The 24,581-nt window shown below is 34.6% G+C and overlaps 1 protein-coding gene across 1 annotated transcript; it reads right to left on the bottom strand.

The window, feature by feature from the left end:
• Positions 1 to 287: 287 nt before the first annotated feature.
• Positions 288 to 23,727, bottom strand: LOC132734240 (ubiquitin-conjugating enzyme E2 Q2-like). The gene is made up of 12 exons (XM_060720945.1): positions 23,446 to 23,727; positions 20,147 to 20,251; positions 19,679 to 19,780; positions 18,876 to 18,955; positions 17,760 to 17,856; positions 11,106 to 11,190; positions 10,172 to 10,232; positions 7,457 to 7,547; positions 4,389 to 4,496; positions 3,418 to 3,513; positions 2,565 to 2,631; positions 288 to 1,110 (listed from the first exon to the last, which is right to left on the bottom strand). The coding sequence occupies exons 1-12, from the start codon at positions 23,605 to 23,607 to the stop codon at positions 1,079 to 1,081; spliced, it is 1,086 nt and encodes a 361-aa protein (XP_060576928.1). The 5' UTR covers positions 23,608 to 23,727; the 3' UTR covers positions 288 to 1,078.
• Positions 23,728 to 24,581: the final 854 nt, after the last annotated feature.

The raw sequence follows: 24,581 nt of genomic DNA, 5'->3' as shown, positions 1-24,581 counted from the left end.
GAATAATTCCTCATGAACATACTATAGTCTATCCTCAAAAGTAATTCCTCATGAACATACTAAAGAGTACCCTGAAGAATAATTACTCATGAACATACTATAGGGTATCCTCAGGAATAATTTCTCATGAACATACTATAGTGTATCCTCAAGAAGAACTCCTCATGAACATACTATAGGGTATCCTCAGGAATAATTCCTCATGAACATACTACAGAGCATCCTCAGGAATAATTTCTCATGTACATACTATAGTGTATCCTCAAGAATAATTCCTCATGAACATAGTATAGTGTATTCTCAAGAAGAACTCCTCATGAACATACTATAGTGTATCCTCAAGAAAAATTCCTCATGAACATACTATAGTGTATCCTTAAGAATAATTCCTCATGAACATACTATAGGGTATCCTCAAGAATAATTCCTCATGAACAGACTAAAGTGTATCCTCAAGAATAATTCCTCATGAACATACTATAGTGTTTCCTCAAGGATAATTCCTCATGAACATACTAAAGTGTATCCTCAAGAATAATTCCTTATCAACACACTATAGGGTATCCTCAGGAAGAACTCCTCATGAACAGACTAAAGTGTATCCTCAAGAACAACTCCTCATAAACATACTTTGGTGTATCCTCAAGAATAATTCTTCATGAACATACTATATAAAGTATCCTCAAGAATAATGCCTCATGAAAACATACTCTAGACTGTATCCTAAAATATAATTTGTCTTGAAGACACCATAAGAGAGTTATCTATTAAAAATCATACCCAATGAATATATCACTATCCAGTCAGGGAAGAACTTTAGAAAATGCATCTCCATAAATAAAAGAGTATGTCCTTATCTTAATCTTAACAAGATAATAATAATATATATTTTTTGCACGGAATTTTCTCCTCAATCAGTCACATAAGCATGATATTGTTGTGCAGGAAGAAAATGTACTGTAGATGGAATCGTTTATACTTGGCAGTCTTTTTTAACTGTTCATCCAACTGTTACTTCTCCATTCACACAACTGTCATAACATTTAAACAAAGTGAAAAAAGAAAACATTGCACAATGCTATCCATCTTCCTTTGGCGGGGTAAACCAACCTGCAAGTAAATGAAAATGGCATATGAGCCGCGTCACGACAAAACCAACGTAATGCGTTTGCGACCAGCATGGATCCAGACCAGCCTGCGCATCCGTGCAGTCTGATCAGGATCCATGCTGTTCGCTTACAAACCTTATTACAAGTAGAGAAACTGATAGCAACAGCATGGATTCTGATCAGACTGTGCGGATGCGCAGGCTGGTCTGGATCCGTGCTGGTCGCAACAGCATTATGTTGGTTTTGTTGTGAGGCGGCTCATATTTCTTATGGTATTCAGATTGTTTAACAAAGATGAAAATAGAGGCATTGTCAAATTACTGGATTTATCAGGATTTATCTGTCATTATGTCAAATTTATAAACATTAAAAACAATGTTTAATTTTCACAATTTTTTAAAATAAACAAAACAAAGAATACAGAAAAAAAAGATTAGTCCTTCAAATTACTGATTATTAGTTATATAACACATACAACTTGCATTCTGATCGACCCACAGATACAACAAAAATGTATTAAAATCAGCATGAAAAAACAACAGAACAAGAGCTGTCACATAAGTGAGGAATGCCCATGAAAAGATTTTTTTAAGCATGCAGGTATTATGAAAAGAAAAAGAGAATGAAAGTAACTTATTGCTTAATATTGTTTTTGTGAAATGGAGTACTAGAAATAGCAAACTTTACACCTTGGGACAAGGGTCTTGGATGCGACATATTATCTTGATGTTGTAGACATTTATGCCAAGTTATTTTAAAATCCTCCAATGCATGACAAAGTTACAGTTTGGAAAAATAATGTGTATCTTCAAACTCATCTTATGATCATAGGTACCTTCAAACTATTAGAGTGACCTTGACCTTGGAGGTAGGAACATGGGTCTTGCACACAACACGTCATCTTGATGTGGGAGGCATTTGTGCCAAGTTATTTTAAAACTCTTCAATACATGACAAAGTTATAGTCTGGACACAAATGTGTATACCTATAATCTCTCATTGTGATAGCCTGAACCTTCAAAATATAAGTGTGATCTTGACCTTTGAAGAAGGGATGTGCTTCTTAGATGCAACACAATGTTGTCATGTTGTTGACATTTATGCCTAATTATTTTAAAATCCTTCATGCAAGACAAAGTTACAGTCTGGACATGAAAGTGTGACCCTATAAACTCTAATTGTGATAAAGTGAACTTCAAAATGGTAGTCACCGTAGTGTGGCCTTGACCTTTGAGGTAGAGACGTGATTCTTGAACACAACATATTGTCTTGATGTGGTACACATGTGTGCCTGGTCAGACTACAGGGATGTGCTCTATACTGGTAGCAAATGCTAATCACTTTAAGTTCCAATAGGTAAAAGGAAAATTTTGACAGTTTCAATCAAAATAAACATTCGGATTTCATAATTCATGGGTAATTTTACATTGCTAGAAATAAAGATACTTTACTTACCATTTTTTTCGTGTATTTGTACAAGAGATTTGAAAGACTGTTGAGCTCTTACTAAACTATATTGGCTCTGAAAATAAAATAAAAACAAGACTGCATTTATATGTTTATTTTCATGGTATTGTATAGCACTAATAATATAAACAGTTGGAACAAAAGTAGTTTATCATTTGTTTGAACAAATGATTGTTACGTCACCAGACAATGATCAATGTCAAAAAAGACTCACAGTAAATATTTCAGCTTGTAAAAATAAACACAATTACTGTATGAATCAGAATGTAATGATAAAAAGCATAGGTTAATGTATAAGAAATGGTTATCAATATGAAAACTTAGGAATACTGCCCAATACTGCATAATTATAAGATATATATCTCAATAAGGCCAATTTGACCTCAAGGGAAATGGAAGAGGTCTATTCAGCCAACAGATTAAAATCATGCACAAATCTAATAACCAGTTTTCTGTTGAAAAATCTGGTTAAAAAGAATAACTACTAGCATAGTGTGGTCCGACTTTCTATAAACTGGTAGTATAGGCCTTTCATTATTGAGGCTTGAATGTAAACAGAAAGGTAACAGTATAGATTTGTTTGTTTGTTTGATTGGGTTTTACGTCACACCGACACAGTATTGGTCATTTGGCAATGTTCCAGCTTTACTGGTGGAGGAAGACCTCAGGTGCCCTTCCGTGCATTATTTCAGGCACGAACGGGCACATGAGTAGAACCATCAACGTTCCGTAAGCTAGCTGGACAGCTTTCTCACATGAAAGAATCCAAAGTCACTGTCGGGATTCGTACCCACAGCAGTGAGGGACAAGTGGAACAGTATAGATAGAAATGATAGTGTACCTTTGACGCTCCAAACTGTATGCGAGCTTTGCCTTTGACCAGCGTTGCAGCAATTTGGTATATAACTGATTCCATACTGTAGGCACTACTCCAACCCTGAAAGACAATGTTTTTAACAGATGTATTAAGTTCCATTTGTGCTCAAATTTTCTGTTTATGAAATTTAATAATTGTATGTGAAGCATTTTGTTTACAATAAAATCTTTTAATTATGGATAAAACAGCCTTTCTCATTGGTTGTTCTTTATATAGGTCAGAGGTCATTTTTGTACTATTACTCCATTCCATTTGTTGTATATCAATAAACAATCTTTTTGATTGGTTACTTCACCAGTTAGGTCAAGGGTCACTTTTGTATCGTTACGCCAAACTGTATTTAAGTTAGGTTTTGGCGCCTTTTAGTTACAGTTTTTGTCAAGACACGTTTCCAGTCGGTTGTTTTCTTCGAATTATGTTGCAACACTTCTTTTTTGGGTCATTTTTAAATAATAAAAATAATTATTCGGGGAAAAACAGACTGTGTGAATGATCTGAAATTTTTCATACAAGTTATTGGTCTAAATCTACATCAAATGGAACATTAATCTCGCAAAAATAATTCCTGACCTGTCATGTCAAAAAACCTTTAAAAAGACCATTGAAAAATAATGCAAAAATACTGTTCTTTGAAAAACTGGTTATAATATAGACATGGTCATAAAGACAAGTTCTACAGTTACTCATACAACTATTCAGAAACAATGTAGACGATGCTAGCCCCTAGAAATATCAACTAGTATTCCTAAAAATTTAGTTGTGTACAACCCAGAAGATGATTTTATTTTAGTAATTTACAAAGCAATTCAAAACATAGCTTAAAATTCATTTGGCCTAACAAGGCATACTGATTTCAATGTACATGCATGTGTATATTTTGTTTTGAAAAAAAAAACAAAAAAAACAAAAAAAAGTACACTGATTTCTACAATTACCTGTTTTGTTAACAATTCCATACAAATAGCACCTCCCCCTAAAACATAGCCTCCTTTTAGGACAGGCATTATCACTCGGATGAATGGGGGTTCAAATGGAAAGTTTTCCTGAAATAATGAAAAAGAGAAATTAAAGAAAAACTATGACTAAAAAGCTCTCTTCACATAACATATGAAATAGATATTGCTTAAAACTAAAAAAAATCTATATACATTACAAGGGATGTGAACAAATACCTACAGATATTTTAAATTATTTTCAAGTAACTTACTAACAGCTTCATCTTACTTTTGATGTCTAAATACTAGTATAGTTTTAATCAGCTAAGCTATACTGGGGGAACCTCTGCATCAAAAATGTAAACATGATCAATTTGGGAAAATGACAGATGAATTAATACAAACATTAATCAATTAATTTACAATTAATTACCTTATATAAATCAATGTGTATTTTATTCAAAGATATTGCATCATAAAAAATGTGCATGAAAACAAATTTACATGTACAGTAATCTCCCCTTTATACTGATATTCAGGGGATTGCCAAATTTGTATCAATATAACTGGATATTGTTATATCTGAGTGGCAACCAATTCAAAAACAAGAATTGAGAAAGTTCCTGAATTTGCTTAACAACATGAATATTCATGCTAAAATACTTAAGAAGATTTATCCGCCATGCAAAAGCTTGGCAGATACCTGCCATCACACAGCAGCATTTTCAACACCTTAGTGCAATAAGTGGTTATCTCCTATTAGATTTATAAGAAGTTAACATGTTACTGCACTAAGGTGATGATTTTTCCATTTTTGAGGATGAAACAGAGACTAACAGCAGGCTAGTAACTTAAGACTTAGCAACCTTGGCTATAAAACCTTTTACAACAATGAAACAAAACATTTGCTAAATATCTTAGATGATGATAACCCAACAATAGGATTATGATCTCACATACTTCTCTTAAACAAGATATGTTTGTAAAACATGTATGCCCCCTATCAGCAGCCAATTAGTCATGTGATAAGGTTATTATGACTTCTGACCCAGTGATCAAACAATTATTAAGGGTTATCAAGTATCTACTGGTCATGACCTTAACCTTTGACCCCTTGACCCAAATCTCAATAGGGGTCATCTGCTGGTCACGACCAATCATCATACAAAGTTTGAAGTTCCTAGGCCTAAGCATTTTTAGTTAATTGATCGGAAACCGTTTTAACATACAAGGTCAATGTGACCTTGACCTTTGACCCCTTGACCCCAAAATCAATAGGTCATCTGCTGGTCATGACCAATCACCATACCATGTTTGAAGTTCCTAGGCCAAAGAGTTCTTAAGTTATTGATTTGAAAGCATTTTTACCTACAAGGTCAAAGTGACCTTGCCCTTTGACCCCTTAACCCTAATATCAATAGGGGTCATCTACTGGTCATGACCAATAATCATACCAAGTTTGAAGTTCCTAGGCCTAAGGGTTCTTTAGGTATTGATCGGAAACCGTTTTTACCCAAGAGGTCAATGTGACCTTGACCTTTGACCCCAAAATCAATAGGGGTCATCTACTGATCATGACCAATCACCATATCAAGTTTGAAGTCCCTAGGCCTAAGGGTTCTTTCGTTATTGATCGGAAACCGTTTTTACCTAAGAGGTCAATGTGACCTTGACCTTTGACCCCTTGACCCCAAAATCAATAGGGGTCATCGACTGATCATGACCAATCACCATACCAAGTTTGAAGTCCCTAGGCCTAAGGGTTCTTTCGTTATTGATCGGAAACCGTTTTTACCTACAAAGTCAATTTGACCTTGACCTTTGACCCCTTAACCCCAAAATCAATAGGGGTCATCTGCTGGTCATGACCAATCACCATACCAAGTTTGAAGTTCCTAAGCCTAAGGGTTCTTTCGTTATTGATCGGAAATGGTTTTTACCTACAAGGTCAATGTGACCTTGACCTTTGACCCTTAACCCCAAAATCAATAGGGGTCATCTGCTGGTCATGACCAATCACCATACCAAGTTTGAAGTTCCTAGGCCTAAGGGTTCTTTTGTTATTGATCAGAAACCGTTTTTACCCAAGAGGTCAATGTGACCTTGACCTTTGACCCTTAAATCAATAGGGGTCATCTACTGATCATGACCAATCACCATACCAAGTTTGAAGTTCCTAGGCCTTAAAGTTCTTTAGTTATTGATCGGAAACCGTTATTGCTTACAAGGTCAATGTGACCTTGACCTTTGACCCCTTGACCCCAAAATCAATAGGGGTCATCTACTGATCATGACCAATCACCATACCAAGTTTGAAGTTCCTAGGCCTTAAAGATCTTTAGTTATTGATCGGAAACCGTTTTTGCTTACAAAGTCAATGTGACCTTGACCTTTGACCCCTTGACCCCAAAATCGATAGGGATCATCTACTGATCATGACCAATCACCATATCAAGTTTGAAGTTCCTAGGCCTTAAGGTTCTTTAGTTATTGATCGGAAACCGTTTTTGCTTACAAGGTCAATGTGACCTTGACCTTTGACCCCTTGACCCCAAAATCAATAGGGATCATCTACTGATCATGACCAATCACCATATCAAGTTTGAAGTTCCTAGGCATTAAGGTTCTTTAGTTATTGATCGGAAACCGTTTTTGCTTACAAGGTCAATGTGACCTTGACCTTTGACCCCTTGACCCCAAAATCAATAGGGATCATCTACTGATCATGACCAATCACCATATCAAGTTTGAAGTTCCTAGGCCTTAAGGTTCTTAAGTTATTGATCGGAAACCGTTTTTGCTTACAAGGTCAATGTGACCTTGACCTTTGACCCCTTGACCCCAAAATCAATAGGGGTCATCTACTGGTCATGACCAATCACCATACCAAGTTTGAAGTTCCTAGGCCTAAGGGTTCTTAAGTTATCACTCGGAAACCATTTGGTCTACGGACCGACGGACCAACGGACCGACGGACCGACAAGTGCAAAGCAATATACCCCCTTTTCTTCGAAATGGGGGCATAATCAAGAAACTACAAAGATCTCTAAGATTGCAATAAAACTTACTTTAAAGGAACAGCTCAGCAATAAATGATCTCTGCTCTCTTTTTCTTTGTACGTCTCCATGTCCTGGTACAACGGACTGTCAGGATCTACCCTAAAATAAATACAATCTTGTTAAATTCAATTATGTTCATTTCTTCACTTACTCAGAGGCACAGTCTGCAAATTTAAGTGTTTATATTATGTTTTATCTTCATATCTACTTTCTGCCTGTAGCTTAAAATTTCATTTCTTTTTGTGAGGGGGCAACAGAAAGTGTGACAAGTTAAGTACAGTAACAAAAAAATTTAAATTATAAGCTAACTTTAGCAAAAGGAATTATACTCAATGTTTATAATCAATAATTTTTTGTAACCTACGTTTGTTACTCATACAAAATATTTTGCACAAATTACCTCTGTCCAATTACAATCAAGTGGAAGGTAAATGATCCAAATAATATTAAAATAAAATTTCTTCAATTTAGTAACAAACTTAATTATTGTATCCAAATAATAGTATAATAAAAAATTTTCAATTAAGTAACAAACTTCATTATTGGCAGGATCTAAAATTATTCTGGAATTTTTTTATTTCTCTTAACCTGCTATGTTAATATCTATAATTAGGACATTGTTGTTTAGGAGAAAAGGATTTTCAAATTATGTTTACTTCAAAAGTATGTCTCTATAGCCTATACTACTAGCATCTTCACCAGTGTCATGATATCACAACTGATATTTTAAGGGTTCAAACAGGAAAAAACAAGACAGATAACTATTCACTACCCATATATGCTCGATAAAAAATTTCGTCACCTTGAGCAATAAATATAACAATCTACTTTAAAAACCTTACCCTCTATAATTACGTATTCCTGTGATAGGATGGTTGTGAACTTCAACACAATAGACTATAAATTTATTGTTAAGGATTGGAGATAAAAGCAATGATTTAAAGAACATATGTATATTTAGAAGATTTTTGTTCTTCAAACTCGCACCTCAGACGAAAATACAACATGTCAATCGCAGGGAAGGGTATTGACATGTATTACATAAACAGTTTTGGTAATCAGATTTGATATAAAAAATGACAATACACAGTATGAGTAAAATTACATGTGCCATTACATTACTGCATGAAAACCACAGTTATTCTTAATTTTTGAAAACCACAGCTTAACTAGATTTCTAAAAGCCGCATTCTCTAAATTCCTGTAACTGAACACTTTGGTGTGCTTTAACTTAGGTAAAGGTACACTTTCTCACACAATTTTTTTTTTATTTTCACAAATAGTCACTATTAATGTAAACAAAAACAAACTTATATGTATTGCTGAACGTGATTAACCCCCACTAATGTCCTTGATTGAAGTCAGTGGAAATTACTTCTGTGCAAAAAGATATAGAATTTGTTTAAAGTTCACTATATAATCTATAATTATTACAAACACACAAATGCACACAAGGTGAATGGCACCTCATAGAAGATGCGGCAGTGGCATAAGAATTTAGTGGTCTGAACCCTTATTTAATCTGGACCTGTATTTTAAGATGTTTAACCCATTACTTCATGAGCATTTTGTGAAAAATGGCTGTTTTCATTGAAAAGTCTCCCGTTACAAGTTCAAATTGCTATAATACTATAAAAACTGCTTCAACACTAATCAAACTTGGCACAAATGTTGACTGGACCATTGCCCTTGCAACAACATGCTCGGGCTTAAATTTTCTGTTACCATGGCAACGAGGGGACATCTCAAAATTGCCAAAAATCACTATTTTGCGTTGATTTTTTCCATCAAAATTGATTTCAAAGTGCTGAAACTTCTCAATGGATTGAGATAGAGTCAAATGCTTTTCAGCATTGGTTACACGTTACCTTATGATCAATCTGGGGTCATTGACAGTCTCTCACAAGTCCAAAATTTTCTTGGCGATGAGGGGGACTCCGCCCCCCTTCAAACCGGGGCACATCCCCCTTCTGGCAACCCCCTGATGTATCTTTTGGTTGGGGGGCCGCGCCGAAAAAGAGGTCACTTTTTTTAACAACATTTCTCAAACAAAAACAAGTGTTTGGGGCCTAAGTAAGGTATTTGAGACAACAAAAAGGGGGGGGGGGTGAAAAAGGCGTTAAAAGGCGTGTATATGAAGTAATGGCTTAAACTATTTACAAAAAATTATTTCAATCCTTTCGTTCCTTAAAGAATTATCATCTGTCTGAATTTTTTTCTTCTTATGAAAAGGGACCATTACTAATTAAAAATTTAGTGGTGTGAACCAAAATTCCAACTTGACATGTATTTGATAATGTTACTCACGTGTACAAAAAATAACTTCATTCCAATGACCCCCCAAACAGGTTTTTATTTGGAAAGCTTTTTTTTTGCAAATCTTAAAAGGGAACACAACTCTGTAAAAATTTAGAGGTCTGAACCCAAAATCAAACTTAACCTGTATTTTATGATGTTACACCTATGTACAGGAAATTATTTCAATCCAAAGACTATCATCTCCAAAACTTTTTTTCAAAAATAAAATGGCCTAGGAAAATCTGAAGATAAGGGTCATGGGTATGTCTTAAATCAAATTGACGCCAACTAAACTACTCACAAGGATATAAAGTCATATACGGACCGAGGCGAACTTTATACTCATGTCACAAATCTCCCTTAACAATAACTTGGCATATGTTTATAAACAAATATGAAATTTTTAAGACAGGCACAATACTTACTTTTTTAAACGTATATGCCATTCATATAAACTGTCATTGACTAGTTCCACTGTAAATACTCCTGAAAAGATAACATCAAAATACAATATATGTCCTACATCCTGTAAGATCAAAATTATGAGATAAATGACCATTTCTAAACTCATAATATAACAATGATTTTCCCTTTAATTATCCTGACAATTCCAAACACATCACCGGAGTTTTATTAAATCAAGGAGAACTACCAGTATGCTGAAATATATTTTGTGTCTAAAATGTTTTGAGTTTTCTTTTTCGACCAAATTTATATGATATATCATTTTCCAATAATTTATGGAAATAAAATGTACTACACTTGGATGGAGAAAAGAATCTTTATTTACATTATATTAATATGATAAAACAGTTGAACGCAATTATTTCTATTATGAATTTAACATTGCATATACTGCTGAACAGTTAAAAAACAAACAAAGGGAGAAAAATCTTACAAGAAAACATCACACATTCTACTGACAGTTATATGCCCTTTATATAAGTCACCTATATTCAATAAAACTGTGTTTAAAATCAATCATATTAAATGAAATTGTTTGTTTACAATTAAGATGAACAGCACTTTTTAGATCCAGTTATGATGAATTGTTTAAAGACAAAATAAAATCAAGCTGTCTTCATAACAGGAACAAAGAGTACAACAAGAAAATCTGTTTACAATTTGAAGCCCTTTATATATTAAAAGGGACAGGAGCTCTCGGGAAGAAAAACTTAATATTGGTAAAAGAAAAGGGGAAAATTTTCTTGTCAACAATACTATCAGTACTGATTTTTTTTTTTTTTGCAAAGCCAACTTCAATAGTAAAAGCTTTTTTGTTTTTTTTTAGATGTTTCTAATTCATAGCTTACATTCTGGTGCAAAACCAAAACAAAATACACTGAAATATGTGCTCACCATTTTTAAAACTTTCTGATCTGTATATCTCTCTCAGCTCTTTCATAAGTCTGTCTGTAGCCTGTACCGAGCCAGACACAGATCCCTGAAACATAAAACATTATAATGTCAACACTGTAGCCTGTACCGAGCCAGACATAGATCCCTGAAACATAAAACAATATAATGTCAACACTGTAGCCTGTACGGAGCCAGACACAGATCCCTGAAACATAAAACAATATAATGTCAACACTGTAGCCTGTACCGAGCCAGACACAGATCCCTGAAACATAAAACAATATAATGTCAACACTGTAGCCTGTACGGAGCCAGACACAGATCCCTGAAACATAAAACAATATAATGTCAACACTGTAGCCTGTACGGAGCCAGACACAGATCCCTGAAACATAAAACAATATAATGTCAACACTGTAGTCTGTACCAAGCCAGACACAGATCCCTGAAACATAAAACAATATAATGTCAACACTGTAGTCTGTACCAAGCCAGACACAGATCCCTGAAACATAAAAAATATAATGTCAACACTGTAGCCTGTACGGAGCCAGACACAGATCCCTGAAACATAAAACAATATAATGTCAACACTGTAGCCTGTACGGAGCCAGACACAGATCCCTGAAACATAAAACAATATAATGTCAACACTGTAGCCTGTACGGAGCCAGACACAGATCCCTGAAACATAAAACAATATAATGTCAACACTGTAGTCTGTACCAAGCCAGACACAGATCCCTGAAACATAAAACAATATAATGTCAACACTGTAGTCCTGTACCAAGCCAGACACAGATCCCTGAAACATAAAACAATATAATGTCAACACTGTAGTCTGTACCGAGCCAGACACAGATCCCTGAAACATAAAACAATATAATGTCAACACTGTAGTCTGTACCGAGCCAGACACAGATCCCTGAAACATAAAACAATATAATGTCAACACTGTAGTCTGTACCGAGCCAGACACAGATCCCTGAAACATAAAACAATATAATGTCAACACTGTAGTCTGTACCAAGCCAGACATAGATCCCTGAAACATAAAACAATATAATGTCAACACTGTAGCCTGTACTTAGCCAGACACAGATCCCTGAAACATAAAACAATATAATGTCAACAATGTAGTCTGTACAGAGCCACATAGATCCCTGAAACATAAAACAATATAATATCAACACTGTAGCCTGGTACCAAGCCAGACACAGATCCCTGAAACATAAAACAATATAATGTCAACACTGTAGCCTGTACCGAGCCAGACACAGATCCCTGAAACATTAAACAATATAATGTCAACAATGTAGTCTGTACAGAGCCACACAGATCCCTGAAACATAAAACAATATAATGTCAACACTGTAGCCTGTACCGAGCCAGACACAGATCCCTGAAACATTAAACAATATAATGTCAACAATGTAGTCTGTACAGAGCCACACAGATCCCTGAAACATAAAACAATATAATGTCAACACTGTAGCCTGTACCAAGCCAGACCAGACAGAGCCAGACACACAATATAATGTCAACACTGTACTGAACATAAAAAATATAATGTCAACATGTAGCCAGAACAGAGCCAGACACAGATCCCTGAAACATAAAACAATATAATGTCAACACTGTAGCCTGTACAGAGCCGGACACAGATCCCTGAAACATAAAACAATATAATGTCAACACTGTAGCCTGTACCGAGCCGGACATAGATTCCTGAAACATAAAACAATATAATGTCAACACTGTAGCCTGTACCGAGCCGGATATAGATTCCTGAAACATAAAACAATATAATGTCATTACTGTAGCCTGTACCAAGCCAGACACAGATCCCTGAAACATAAAACAATATAATGTCAACACTGTAGCCTGTACCAAGCCAGACACAGATCCCTGAAACATAAAACAATATAATGTCAACAATGTAGCCTGTACAGAGCCAGACACAGATCCCTGAAACATAAAACAATATAATGTCAACACTGTAGCCTGAACCAAGCCAGACACAGATCCCTGAAACATAAAACAATATAATGTCAACACTGTAGCCTGAACTGAGCCAGACACAGATACATGAAACATAAAACAATATAATGTCAACACTGTAGCTTGTACCAAGCCAGACACAGATCCCTGAAACATAAAACAATATATGTCAACACTGTAGCCTGTACCGAGCCAGACACAGATCCCTGAAACATAAAACAATATAATGTCAACACTGTAGCCTGTACCGAGCCAGACACAGATCCCTGAAACATAAAACAATATAATGTTAACACTGTAGCCTGTACCGAGCCAGACACAGATCCCTGAAACATAAAACAATATATTGTCAACACTGTAGTCTGTACCAAGCCAGACACAGATCCCTGAAACATAAAACAATATAATGTCAACAATGTAGTCTGTACAGAGCCTGACAGATCCCTGAAACATAAAACAATATAATGTTAACACTGTAGCCTGTACCGAGCCAGACACAGATCCCTGAAACATAAAACAATATAATGTCAACACTGTAGCCTGTACCGAGCCAGACACAGATCCCTGAAACATAAAACAATATAATGTCAACACTGTAGCCTGTACCGAGCCAGACACAGATCCCTGAAACATAAAACAATATAATGTCAACAATGTAGTCTGTACAGAGCCACACAGATCCCTGAAACATAAAAACAATATAATGTCAACACTGTAGTCTGTACCAAGCCAGACACAGATCCCTGAAACATAAAACAATATAATGTCAACACTGTAGCCTGTACCGAGCCAGACACAGATCCCTGAAACATAAAACAATATAATGTCAACACTAGCCTGTACCAAGCCAGACACAGATCCCTGAAACATAAAACAATATAATGTCAACACTGTAGTCTGTACCGAGCCAGACACAGATCCCTGAAACATAAAACAATATAATGTCAACACTGTAGTCTGTACCGAGCCAGACACAGATCCCTGAAACATAAAACAATATAATGTCAACACTGTAGCCTGTACCGAGCCAGACACAGATCCCTGAAACATAAAACAATATAATGTCAACACTGTAGCCTGTACAGAGCCAGACACAGATCCCTGAAACATAAAACAATATAATGTCAACACTGTAGTCTGTACAGAGCCAGACACAGATTCCTCAAACATAAAACAATATAATGTCAACACTGTAGCCTGTACAGAGCCAGACACAGATCCCTGAAACATAAAACAATATATTGTCAACACTGTAGTCTGTACCGAGGCAGACACAGATCCCTGAAACATAAAACAATATAATGTCAACACTGTAGTCTGTACCAAGCCAGACACAGATCCTCAAACATAAAACAATATAATGTCAACACTGTAGTCTGTACCAAGCCAGACATAGATCCCTGAAACATAAAACAATATAATGTCAACACTGTAGCCTGTACCGAGCCAGACACAGATCCCTGAAACATAATACAATATATGTCAACACTGTAGTCTGTACCAAGCCAGACACAGATCCCTGAAACATAAAACAATATAATGTCAACACTGTAGTCTGTGCCAAGCCAGACACAGATCCCTGAAACATAAAACAATATAATGTTAACACTGTAGTCTGTACCAAGCCAGACATATATCCCTGAAACATAAAACAATATAATGTCAACACTGTAGCCTGTACCAAGCCAGACACAGATCCCTGAAACATAAAACAATATAATGTCAACACTGTAGCCTGTACCGAGCCAGACAGAGATCCCTGAAACATAAAACAATATAATGTCTACCATAATAGATCTCCACAATATATCATACTATTCAAGTTTCTACAGGTCATTTTTATATTGTATCATCACAATTGTCACTACTATTAACCACAATATCATGAAACTGATTCAATACCATTTACATAAGGCCGTTATCATAACATTGAGAACTGCCTTTTAAATGTGCAAGTCTGTTTTCCTTTTCTAACACAAAAATATGGATCAAAAGACAAATAAACAAAGCAGACACCTGACAATGAGATATATTTAACACATTCCTTACTTGATATATTATTTTTGGGGGTTTAAATCAAACTTGATTTTAATCGTACACACCCAAAGATGTAAATATTTTCAGACATATCAAATTAAATTATTATAACAGAATAATAATTTAATCTACATAATATATATAGTGATTCAAATTTCTCAGAAAAGAAAAAGTTGAAAGCCCACTATCTTAATTGAAAAGGTTATAGATTTCTATTTTTTTTTAGCAAATTGAACTTAAACTTTATGACTAATCCCATCAAAAAATTCCATCAAAAATGATCTAATACAGTATCCCATAGATATAATATAAACCTTTTATGTAACTGTTCTTTATCATATATGTGAGGAATATATTTTTATCTTTATTAATACTATAACAACAGGACACACAACAGAATAATAATTTAACCATAAAGTCATAAAGTGACTACTCAAATTTAATCACAAGTGTTTTGTCAATCAGTCAGAGATAAAATGCAATAGAACATTATTTTATTTGTTAAATTCATTCCCTGTTCCTGATTTCTCTGAGGTTTTGAATCATTGTATCTAATTTGGTCACAATTAGCAATTCTAAACATGTTTTATTTTTTTAGGTACTTTCCAAGTATCATTTAACTTTTCTGAAAACCTCCTCCTCTCGGATTATGACCAAACATCATGAAATTTTACTATTATCACTTTTTGCCTCAAACATTTCAGATTATAAATGTCTACTTTATAACCAGTAAGAATGATTTCCCCATATATAGGGGTTGTGTATTCCCACATCTATTGTTCAGAACCATATCCTACTTAAGTACTTCAACAATTAACTAAAGTACGTATGACTCATTCTTCACCACATGACTTTCATAATTTCTTAAGTTAGTTTCACAAAATTTTTTTTAAGTAAATACATGTAAATATAAACAATAAACAACACTTATAAGAAAATCATTCATCAGATTTCATATTGCATATGATACACAGTGATTTTCTCTCCAAATTTCAAAGGGGAAAATTTCTCAAAGGGGGAAATAATTAGCACAATAAATCAGAAAAGGGGGAGAACTTAAAATCAAATTTCAACAAATGAGAATGGAATTATCCCACACATTTTACAAATTTTTCAATTTAACATGTGTGGTACATAGCAGAGGTTATCTATAGGGTCAGCTTTATGTCTTTTGGTCAATCAAATTTATCAACAAACTGATTAAAGTCAGCTGCTGTTAAATCATGGTTCTTGTAAAAATGTGCACATGGTATTTCAGGGGAATATATAGCATTTTTTATAGGGGAAAGAATATATCTAGTTTGGGCTAGGGGAAACAGCCATTATTAAGCTGTAAAATATAGAAAAAAATCATTAGTAAATTCAAAGTAAATGTAAACATTCATAGCTGTAAAAGGCTTAAAGCTTCATAGCAAGCCCAACAGCAATGTAAATGTTTTCATATGTGCATAATTGTTAACTTGTACATAACAGTTATACTATCAATAATGGGAGATTATATATTATAACAAGAACTGTCGGAGGACAGAAACGCTCGACTATTGGAAAAGTTGTCACAAGGGTGTTTCATTGAGTATAATAATGCTTACCTATATGAATACATAAAATTGTCCGAAAAGGTACAAACCCTTCAGTAGTTATGAAGATAACAGCTTACAAGCAAAAATTTACCAAGAATTTCTAAGTCAAAAAAGGGGCATAATTATGTAAAAAAGCAAATCAGAGTTATGGGACTTGTGCCAATCATCTAAGATAATCACAGACAACAAGAGTGTGAAGTTTCAATCCATTCCCTTCAGTAGTTATGAAGATACCAGCTTAAATGCAAAAACTTAACCAAGAATTTCTTAGTCGAAAAAGGGGCATAATTATGTGAAAAAGCAAATCAGAGTTATGGGAGTTGTGCCAATCATCTTAGATAATCACAGAGAACAAGTGTGTGAAGTTTCAATCCATTCCCTTAAGTAGTTATGAAGATACCAGCTTAAACGCAAAAACTTAACCAAGAATTTCTAAGTCGAAAAAGGGGCATAATTATGTGAAAAAGCAAATCAGAGTTATGGGACTTGTGCCAATCATCTAAGATAATCACAGACAACGAGAGTGTGAAGTTTCAATCCATTCCCTTCAGTAGTTATGGAGATACCAGCTTACACACAAAAACTTAACCACAGGGACGCCGACGCTGACAAATGGGTGACTGCATTAGCTCGATTATTCTGCGAATAGTCGAGCTAACAAAAATCTCGAAATAGTAAAGCATCTGTCGAGTTAGATTCAGCCAAATCATGAAACAACTTTCACAATATTCCCACCATTTCAACTTCTATGTGATCCTTTCTTAATATCTAAACAAAATTCACAAAACACTAGACTGTAAAACTGAATTTAACATAATAATCTATATATTAAGCTGATAGATTTGTAAGATAAATGCCTTTAAGAAGACCAGTGAGTTAAGCTGTCTCCACCTAGTGATTGTTGAAGCAGGTCTTATTAACAAGGTATGAACAAGTAATATTAGAGCACTGCTTATAAAGAGACTAACATGTCTGAAAAAGTTTTAAATTTCCTTATCACAAAACAATTACCCTTTCCTTATCATAAAACAATTACCTTTAAGTATTCATCTCGTTGACTTTGTTTCAGTCGCTCTAAAACAGCTAAGTTTTCTGTGTCTATACCATCCACTTCCTCTTTGGCTTTCTGGTCACTGTAAATATATGCAAAATGTATTATGTGTCATTTGAATACATCTAAACTGTAAAATGTGTCCACAATCCGAAGCATACAAGGAATTCATCCATCCAAGGTGCCAAACTGACTTTTTTTAACATGGGAGGGTGGGTATAAGATGAATTTTTCTAGCCCTTTGTAAACTATAGAAATCCTGTCTGATATGAAACAGATTACCATCTTAACAGCAGTTAACTTTTTCTTGAACTTTTTTCATGAACATTACACAATGACTATATACTAAACTTTAATAACTCAGAGCTTTTACTCCATGAAAGCAAATATTTTACCAGTAATCTATAGTCATTAGGCTTGACAATATCATTCAATATGGCAAACAAAACTGTAAAAAGTAATATGACAATGCCATTTTAAGAATTTTTTAAGAAATCATTCAAGTCCTTCTGATACTATTTTAAGGTCAAAGAGCAAACTGTTCCCATCTGCATTAATTTCAGCATGGCAGTGACAGCCAATTACTGTGAAACTGAAATAGTTATTTCTCAACACATACTGTAATTGATTTATTATAGAAAATGTAATTTTTATTTTCAGAAATACGTATTAAAGTTACTATAGAAGAACTATCTTTGTTTATCTAATTTATAGAAATATTTTAGCATATTTTTTGGTCATATCTTTGCGGTTAATCTCTCTAACCTGCTTTCCTGGTTAACAAACCAGCAATTACTTATTTCTCTGCCAGTGATCGACTACTAAGCCAACATGATTTTCTGAATCAGGGGTGAGTGACCGAGACTATCAGACCCAATGTCTGCGACAATTCTCAGAGAAAAATTTTACATCCCCAGAGGATCAAACCAGCGACCACTGGAATACTTATCTGATGCTCTCTAATGAGCTTAGCTTGCAGACATAGAACTATAAACCTTACAACGTTCCTTCCTTACGACAATTATTCTAATTCCCTGGCTCATTCTTTTTTCGACTAACTCAAAGTCAATACAGGATAAATATATCATTGTCTAAACATACTTTTGAGCATCCTCCTCCATGTCATAATGTAGTTCATCCTCATCCTCACTCTCTGAACTCTGGTCAACAGACAACATGCCCTGACAAATACAAAATCACTATAATTTATTGTACATGTACACAAAGTTACATAAATACAGATATATTCTCCATCTTCAAGACATCAATATAAATGCTGGGATAAAAGCACAATTTGACAATAAAAACAAGAGCTGGCAGTAGAACAGCATGCTCCATTATTCTCAGTGCTTGATAGTTACACAAGGGCATGGATAATGTAGAATTTTCTACCTTCAAAAAGAGCTATATTTCTGTCAAAATACATATTTTCGAGATATGGACCTTGGACAGTAACCTCCTATTATGCTCTCAAATAAGTGTGTGCAGTTTCCAACCCATTCCCTTCAGTAGTTTTGATTACCAACTAACATGCAAAAACTTTACCAAACTGTTGCTGACACCTAGGTGAGTACATTAGCTCTACCTATTCTTCAGATAGTCGCCCTAAAAATGAGCATAATGTTACTTTAATGGTTTTTTAACTAGCAGTTTGACTAGCATAGGGACACACACTGTGGTAATTCTATACTAAGTTCTTCTTTATGTTAGTTTATGCATAGACATGCATCTTGGTAAACCACTTAAAAAGAATTGTACCATCAACTGTATACCTCAAGCAATTTGTGGTAAAATGAGTATCAGATAATTGCGACTGAACAATATATACTATACCGACTGGATACTTTTCAATATATCTACATTCTTTCCTTTCAAATAGAAATATTAAACTAAAATTATCATACCCTTTCATCTAACTTGGCATCCAGTGCTAGCAGCTCATCAGGAGTTTCAACATTTGATAAATTACAAAGCTCCACAAGCAAAATTCTTACTTGCTGCAAAATCTGAAATCATCAATCATTAATTATCAATATTGACAATAAAGAACACAGGCAAAATACTTTACAGTAATTACAATTCAGGATGCATTGAATACCGGTAAGTTCAGTTACATACAGTACATGTTCAATTGTATATACATGTATATTGACTGTATCATAATCAAATCATAAAAAAACATATTGTTGCAGCCTTAGTTTAAACCTAGTTTCCTCATGAGGCACAAACACTGCTTAGTTCTAAGAAGCAGACTTGTGAAATCAGAATGGTTACAAAAAGTTTCAAGCTTTTATCATAGTCAAGCAATAAAACTTACAATTCAAAAAAGGCCTGTCATGGCAAACGCAATTATCATGCCTTATAATACATACATTGTTTTTATCTGCAGAAACATTTGTAAGTTTTTCTATGGCTGCAGTGACAACGACATCATCTTCATCACAAAACCAAATTGGAGCAGTCTGTGGGTATGTCTCCTGAAAATTAATGAAAAAACATGTCTTAACAGATTCTGCCAGACTAGATTTACCGGGGGTCATTTGTGACCCTCTGTATAAAAATATAGGGGTCATTTGAAATTATGAAGGGTCGAATTTATTTTAAAAAAAGAGTAAAAACTACAAAAGTAAATCAGAACTGTTTGATTTCACATGTTAACTTCAATTTCTTACTTTTTGCATTTGCCAACGAAAAAATCTTCTATTTAAAGGAAGAACCAATTATTTCCTTATTTGCATTAAAACATTTAACCTGTCAGACATTTGATTATAGCAGAAACTTTGATATTTTTGCCAATATCTTTCGTGGTGTGTTTACCATTGTGAAAAAAAGTGTCTACATGCACAAATCAGACCGTACATGTCAAAATCCCGGACTGATTGTAGAACTGCAGGAAATGTGCCAATAATGACATAGAATAGGTTAGCAGTTTATACAAACACCCAGTAACCGGAAATAAATGAATTTTGAATACTCAAACATTAATTCCCAATTTAAACAGGATGGCGCTAATAATAGGAGAAATAACTTAATGAAAAGACATCCAATTAAGGTAGATTATGTCTGCTTCACAGAGAACGCCCTTTGCAAATTCCAATGCGTCATCTGTTAAATTATTGTGTCAAAAACGCAAAGTAGTGGAAAGACTGCAAATTTATAAAATTTGAAATGAGATTTACGAAAGTAAAAAACAATATCGGTCATCAATGTGGGCCAGAAAAAAAACCCTGGACTATGTATTGTTTTGTTAACTCTAGGGAACTTGTGTCATGTGTGCAATTTCCGGTTTCCTTTGTTGATCTTTAATAAGTAAAATTAATTACAAGCAATAGTCAAAGCCAACAATCTCCTTCTGCCCTTCAACGTCAGAAGATTAAATTACATTTATTGGATAACAATGGGCAGTCCTCATAATTTGTCAAAGCAAGTTTATGAAACAGCATTGCTATCCACAAGTGGTAAGATTATTTATTTCAATCGGTTACTTAAACAGATCGAGTCATAGACCGTCTCAATGCAGTGTTCGCGTTTACTGAGTAAACATATCAATTTACTCGCTAAAATTGCCAGGGAGGAAAGAAAAAAAGGGCTGTTGAGTCCCTGGGACGAAACACTTTTTCCCCGATAATTGGTCAATTCTCTCTTTAAGTTTTTTTGCTCTGCTTGAAAATGATTTTCTATTCACTTTAAATAAATTGTATTATAAGAACTTGACTTTCACCTCATTTTCATTTGTTCCTTTCTCATTAGCAATGCAGATTTATATCCCAAACGTAGACTAGGAGCAAGTGCTCGGCCACGTTTTGGGCCAACCTATCAATGGTATCCGCGAACATCAACAGTCTCAAATTTGATTGTATTATGAAGTTATGCAAACATTGACATTTTTGTAATTGAGGACTCGTTCCATTTGAATTGGGACGTAACAGATCTATTAGCACTGAGTCCCAGGTACTCAGTAAAGTTAGGGAAAATCGCTAACACTGTCAATGTGTCCCATTATGGGTCCAATATTTTTGAATATGATTCATATATTGCGACTGTGTGAATCTTAGAGGGGCATTGGCGCAGTCTAGCAAATGGAAAATCATTGACCTAGTCTCATCTGCTTTAAAAAAATTTAACCTGTCAAATGATAGTCTGTTTCTTTCAGGCACCTTGTTATTATTTTGGACACCAAAGCCACTTTCTTTTGTGGTTTGTCTGCTTTTGTGAGAAAAGTGTCTGCATACACTAATCACACTGTTACCCAGACGATAAATGTCTAAATTGCGGATACTGAAACTTAGATATTATGGAACAGTTAAAAGTGTGCGGATAACTACAATGAATCTGTTAGCAACTCATACATAAACCAGAAACTCTAAAACAAATTTCGGACAATCAAACAATAATTACATCTACATCATACTCACTGCTTCAATGGGCAAACAGGACGTTTCGGCCCCAAACCAAATCGGCCCCAGTCGAAAAATCGGCCCCTGGACGTTTCGGCCCTTTTCCGCGAGACGTTTCGGCCCCACTATAGTGTATTGCTTGATTGATTAACAACAATTTATTTAATTACAATTAAACAATTATGACACTTTAATTCTTTGAATAATTATTTATTATCTTTTGATCTCTTGAACCATTTAGATATACGTTAATGCTCTTAAAGGTGTAACAAACAATAAAGGCCGGTTACTTACCTATAAAACAAACCACTAAAACTTCTGGATTAAGAAAGTAACTTTCAATTTTTCCTTAGAATACATTATCTTTTGATCTTAATTAAACTTTATATACGTAATTTTTTCAAAGTGTAACTAATTAACTGTTTATACTTTATGCTAATTGGCGGTATTGTTTTGTGTCTTGCTTCTTAATCATTTAAATAAAATATTATCTATATATGGTTAATAATTGTTTGTTTGTGTATTATATTTTTTCAAATAAAGTTTATGTTCTGTTCTGTTTGTATTGATTACTTTCCCCCTACTACTATAATAATCTAGTTTTTATACAAAATGATTAAATATATATATATATAAATTGATTAATTTTTTTATTGAAATGTTATTAATATATCGGTTTAAAATACAGTACTTATTCTGGGGCCGATTTGGTAAAGGGCCGAAATGTCCGGGGCCGAAACGTCTTGGGTAGTTTGGGGCCGATACGTCTTGGGGCCGAAACGTCTCGAAACCTGAGAGACAGCTACTGAGCTAATGAGACACAAAGGAATTCAGAGACCAGTCCCTAGTTCTTATTGAAAAGATCCCTTGGTTTTGAAACGGTCATAGAAAATGAGTTTCGCAAATTTCAATGCGTCATTCCTAAAATTATAGCATCAAATTCGCATTAGAGATTCGTCATTTAAATTTTCTGAAACTGTTTCAGTGTTTGTTTGAATTTGATACAAATTACAATCATAATTTCTTCATTTAATTTTTAAGCAAGATTTTGTCCTAGAACGGCCGTCTCTGAAATTATGAAAAACCTTTTGATATATAAGCATTAAATATAGTCATAAAATGATAACTGTGGCAAGAAATAATAATTTATATTCTTTCCTATAAAATTTAACAGGAATGACACAGCACTCGGCACCCATTATAAATTTGAAAAGAAACCACATGACTGATTACATAAAAAGACAACAAATAACGAAAAGATGAATGGCTCTTACAGTTATATTTGCATGAATATTGTAGTTTTCACCATCTACGCCGACAAATTGACAACAAAGTTCGTCAACAGACGATGACAAAATTTTAAACCTTTCGTTTTCACGATTAAATGTTTGTTCTAGGATTTTAATGTCCTGTTTAAGGGCTTGAAGGCACGCCATTTGATTAGTTTCAACTCATGAGTGTTTCATTTAAGATCAAGTCTTTGTAAAAATGGTCTTATTTTAGTTCTTGTACGAATTTCATGTTATGATTCTTCCATTATGGCTACTTATGCACAACTGCGCATGCCCATAAGGAAGTCAATTCCTAGGTTACAAGCCACTAAGAGCTGTAACTGGGCATAACAAAATATAGACGAACCGATCTAGTGCTACCTTGATAGAGAGGTGGTGATGTCTTTGGGTTTTTTTATAATTATTGTCTGTCTGATTTTTTTAATCCCCGAAAGAAGAGCACATAGTCACCGCTTTGTCCGTTCGTCTGTATGTCTGTCCTTCACTATGTCCGTCCGTCCGCATTTTAATGCCCGGGACCAGAAGTAGCAACAATAAAAATGTAGGTAGATATATCTCATTGAGTAGAAGTGCAGTGCACAAAAACAGTAACTCTGCCTTGCCTAATTTTGGAGTAATTGCCCTTTTTTATTTTTACACTTTGAGCTTAGTTCGGGACTAGCCCAACAAATTGTGCGCTTTAGGGCATTTTATTATACAGGCGATGGTCGCCCTTGTAAAGACACACGGGGAGGAATCACGCCGTTCGTTACCCAAACAAACACTTGATGGCGGATGCAGCCAAAAAGTAGGTTTTTCCCTTTTTTCTCTGAAATTCATGATGTTCTTGTGTAATGTTACATATAACAACCTTCTACACAATTTTCCTGGCACGCAGAAATTTATTTCATGGTGTTTCGTCCCGTACTTCTTCTGAAATGCGCGTCACCAGATTCGAAGCAAGAGAATTTTCCACCGGTTTGATCGTGGTAACGTACGGCTTCTTCACTCAAATTCGCTGTTTCCTAACATATATGTATATTAACTGAAACCACTGACTTTAAGAAGTTGTAATATGTTGTCAAGTAATCATTCATGCCCATTTTGGCTAGATTTACTGGTGTAAATATTAATATCGG

This window comes from Ruditapes philippinarum, unplaced genomic scaffold (assembly GCF_026571515.1).
Source record: "Ruditapes philippinarum isolate M1 unplaced genomic scaffold, ASM2657151v2 ctg723_1_1_1_1, whole genome shotgun sequence".
Taxonomy (NCBI): Eukaryota; Metazoa; Mollusca; class Bivalvia; order Venerida; family Veneridae; genus Ruditapes; species Ruditapes philippinarum.
Note: the sequence above shows the minus strand (reverse complement) of the source record. Positions and strands in the feature narration are given on the sequence as shown.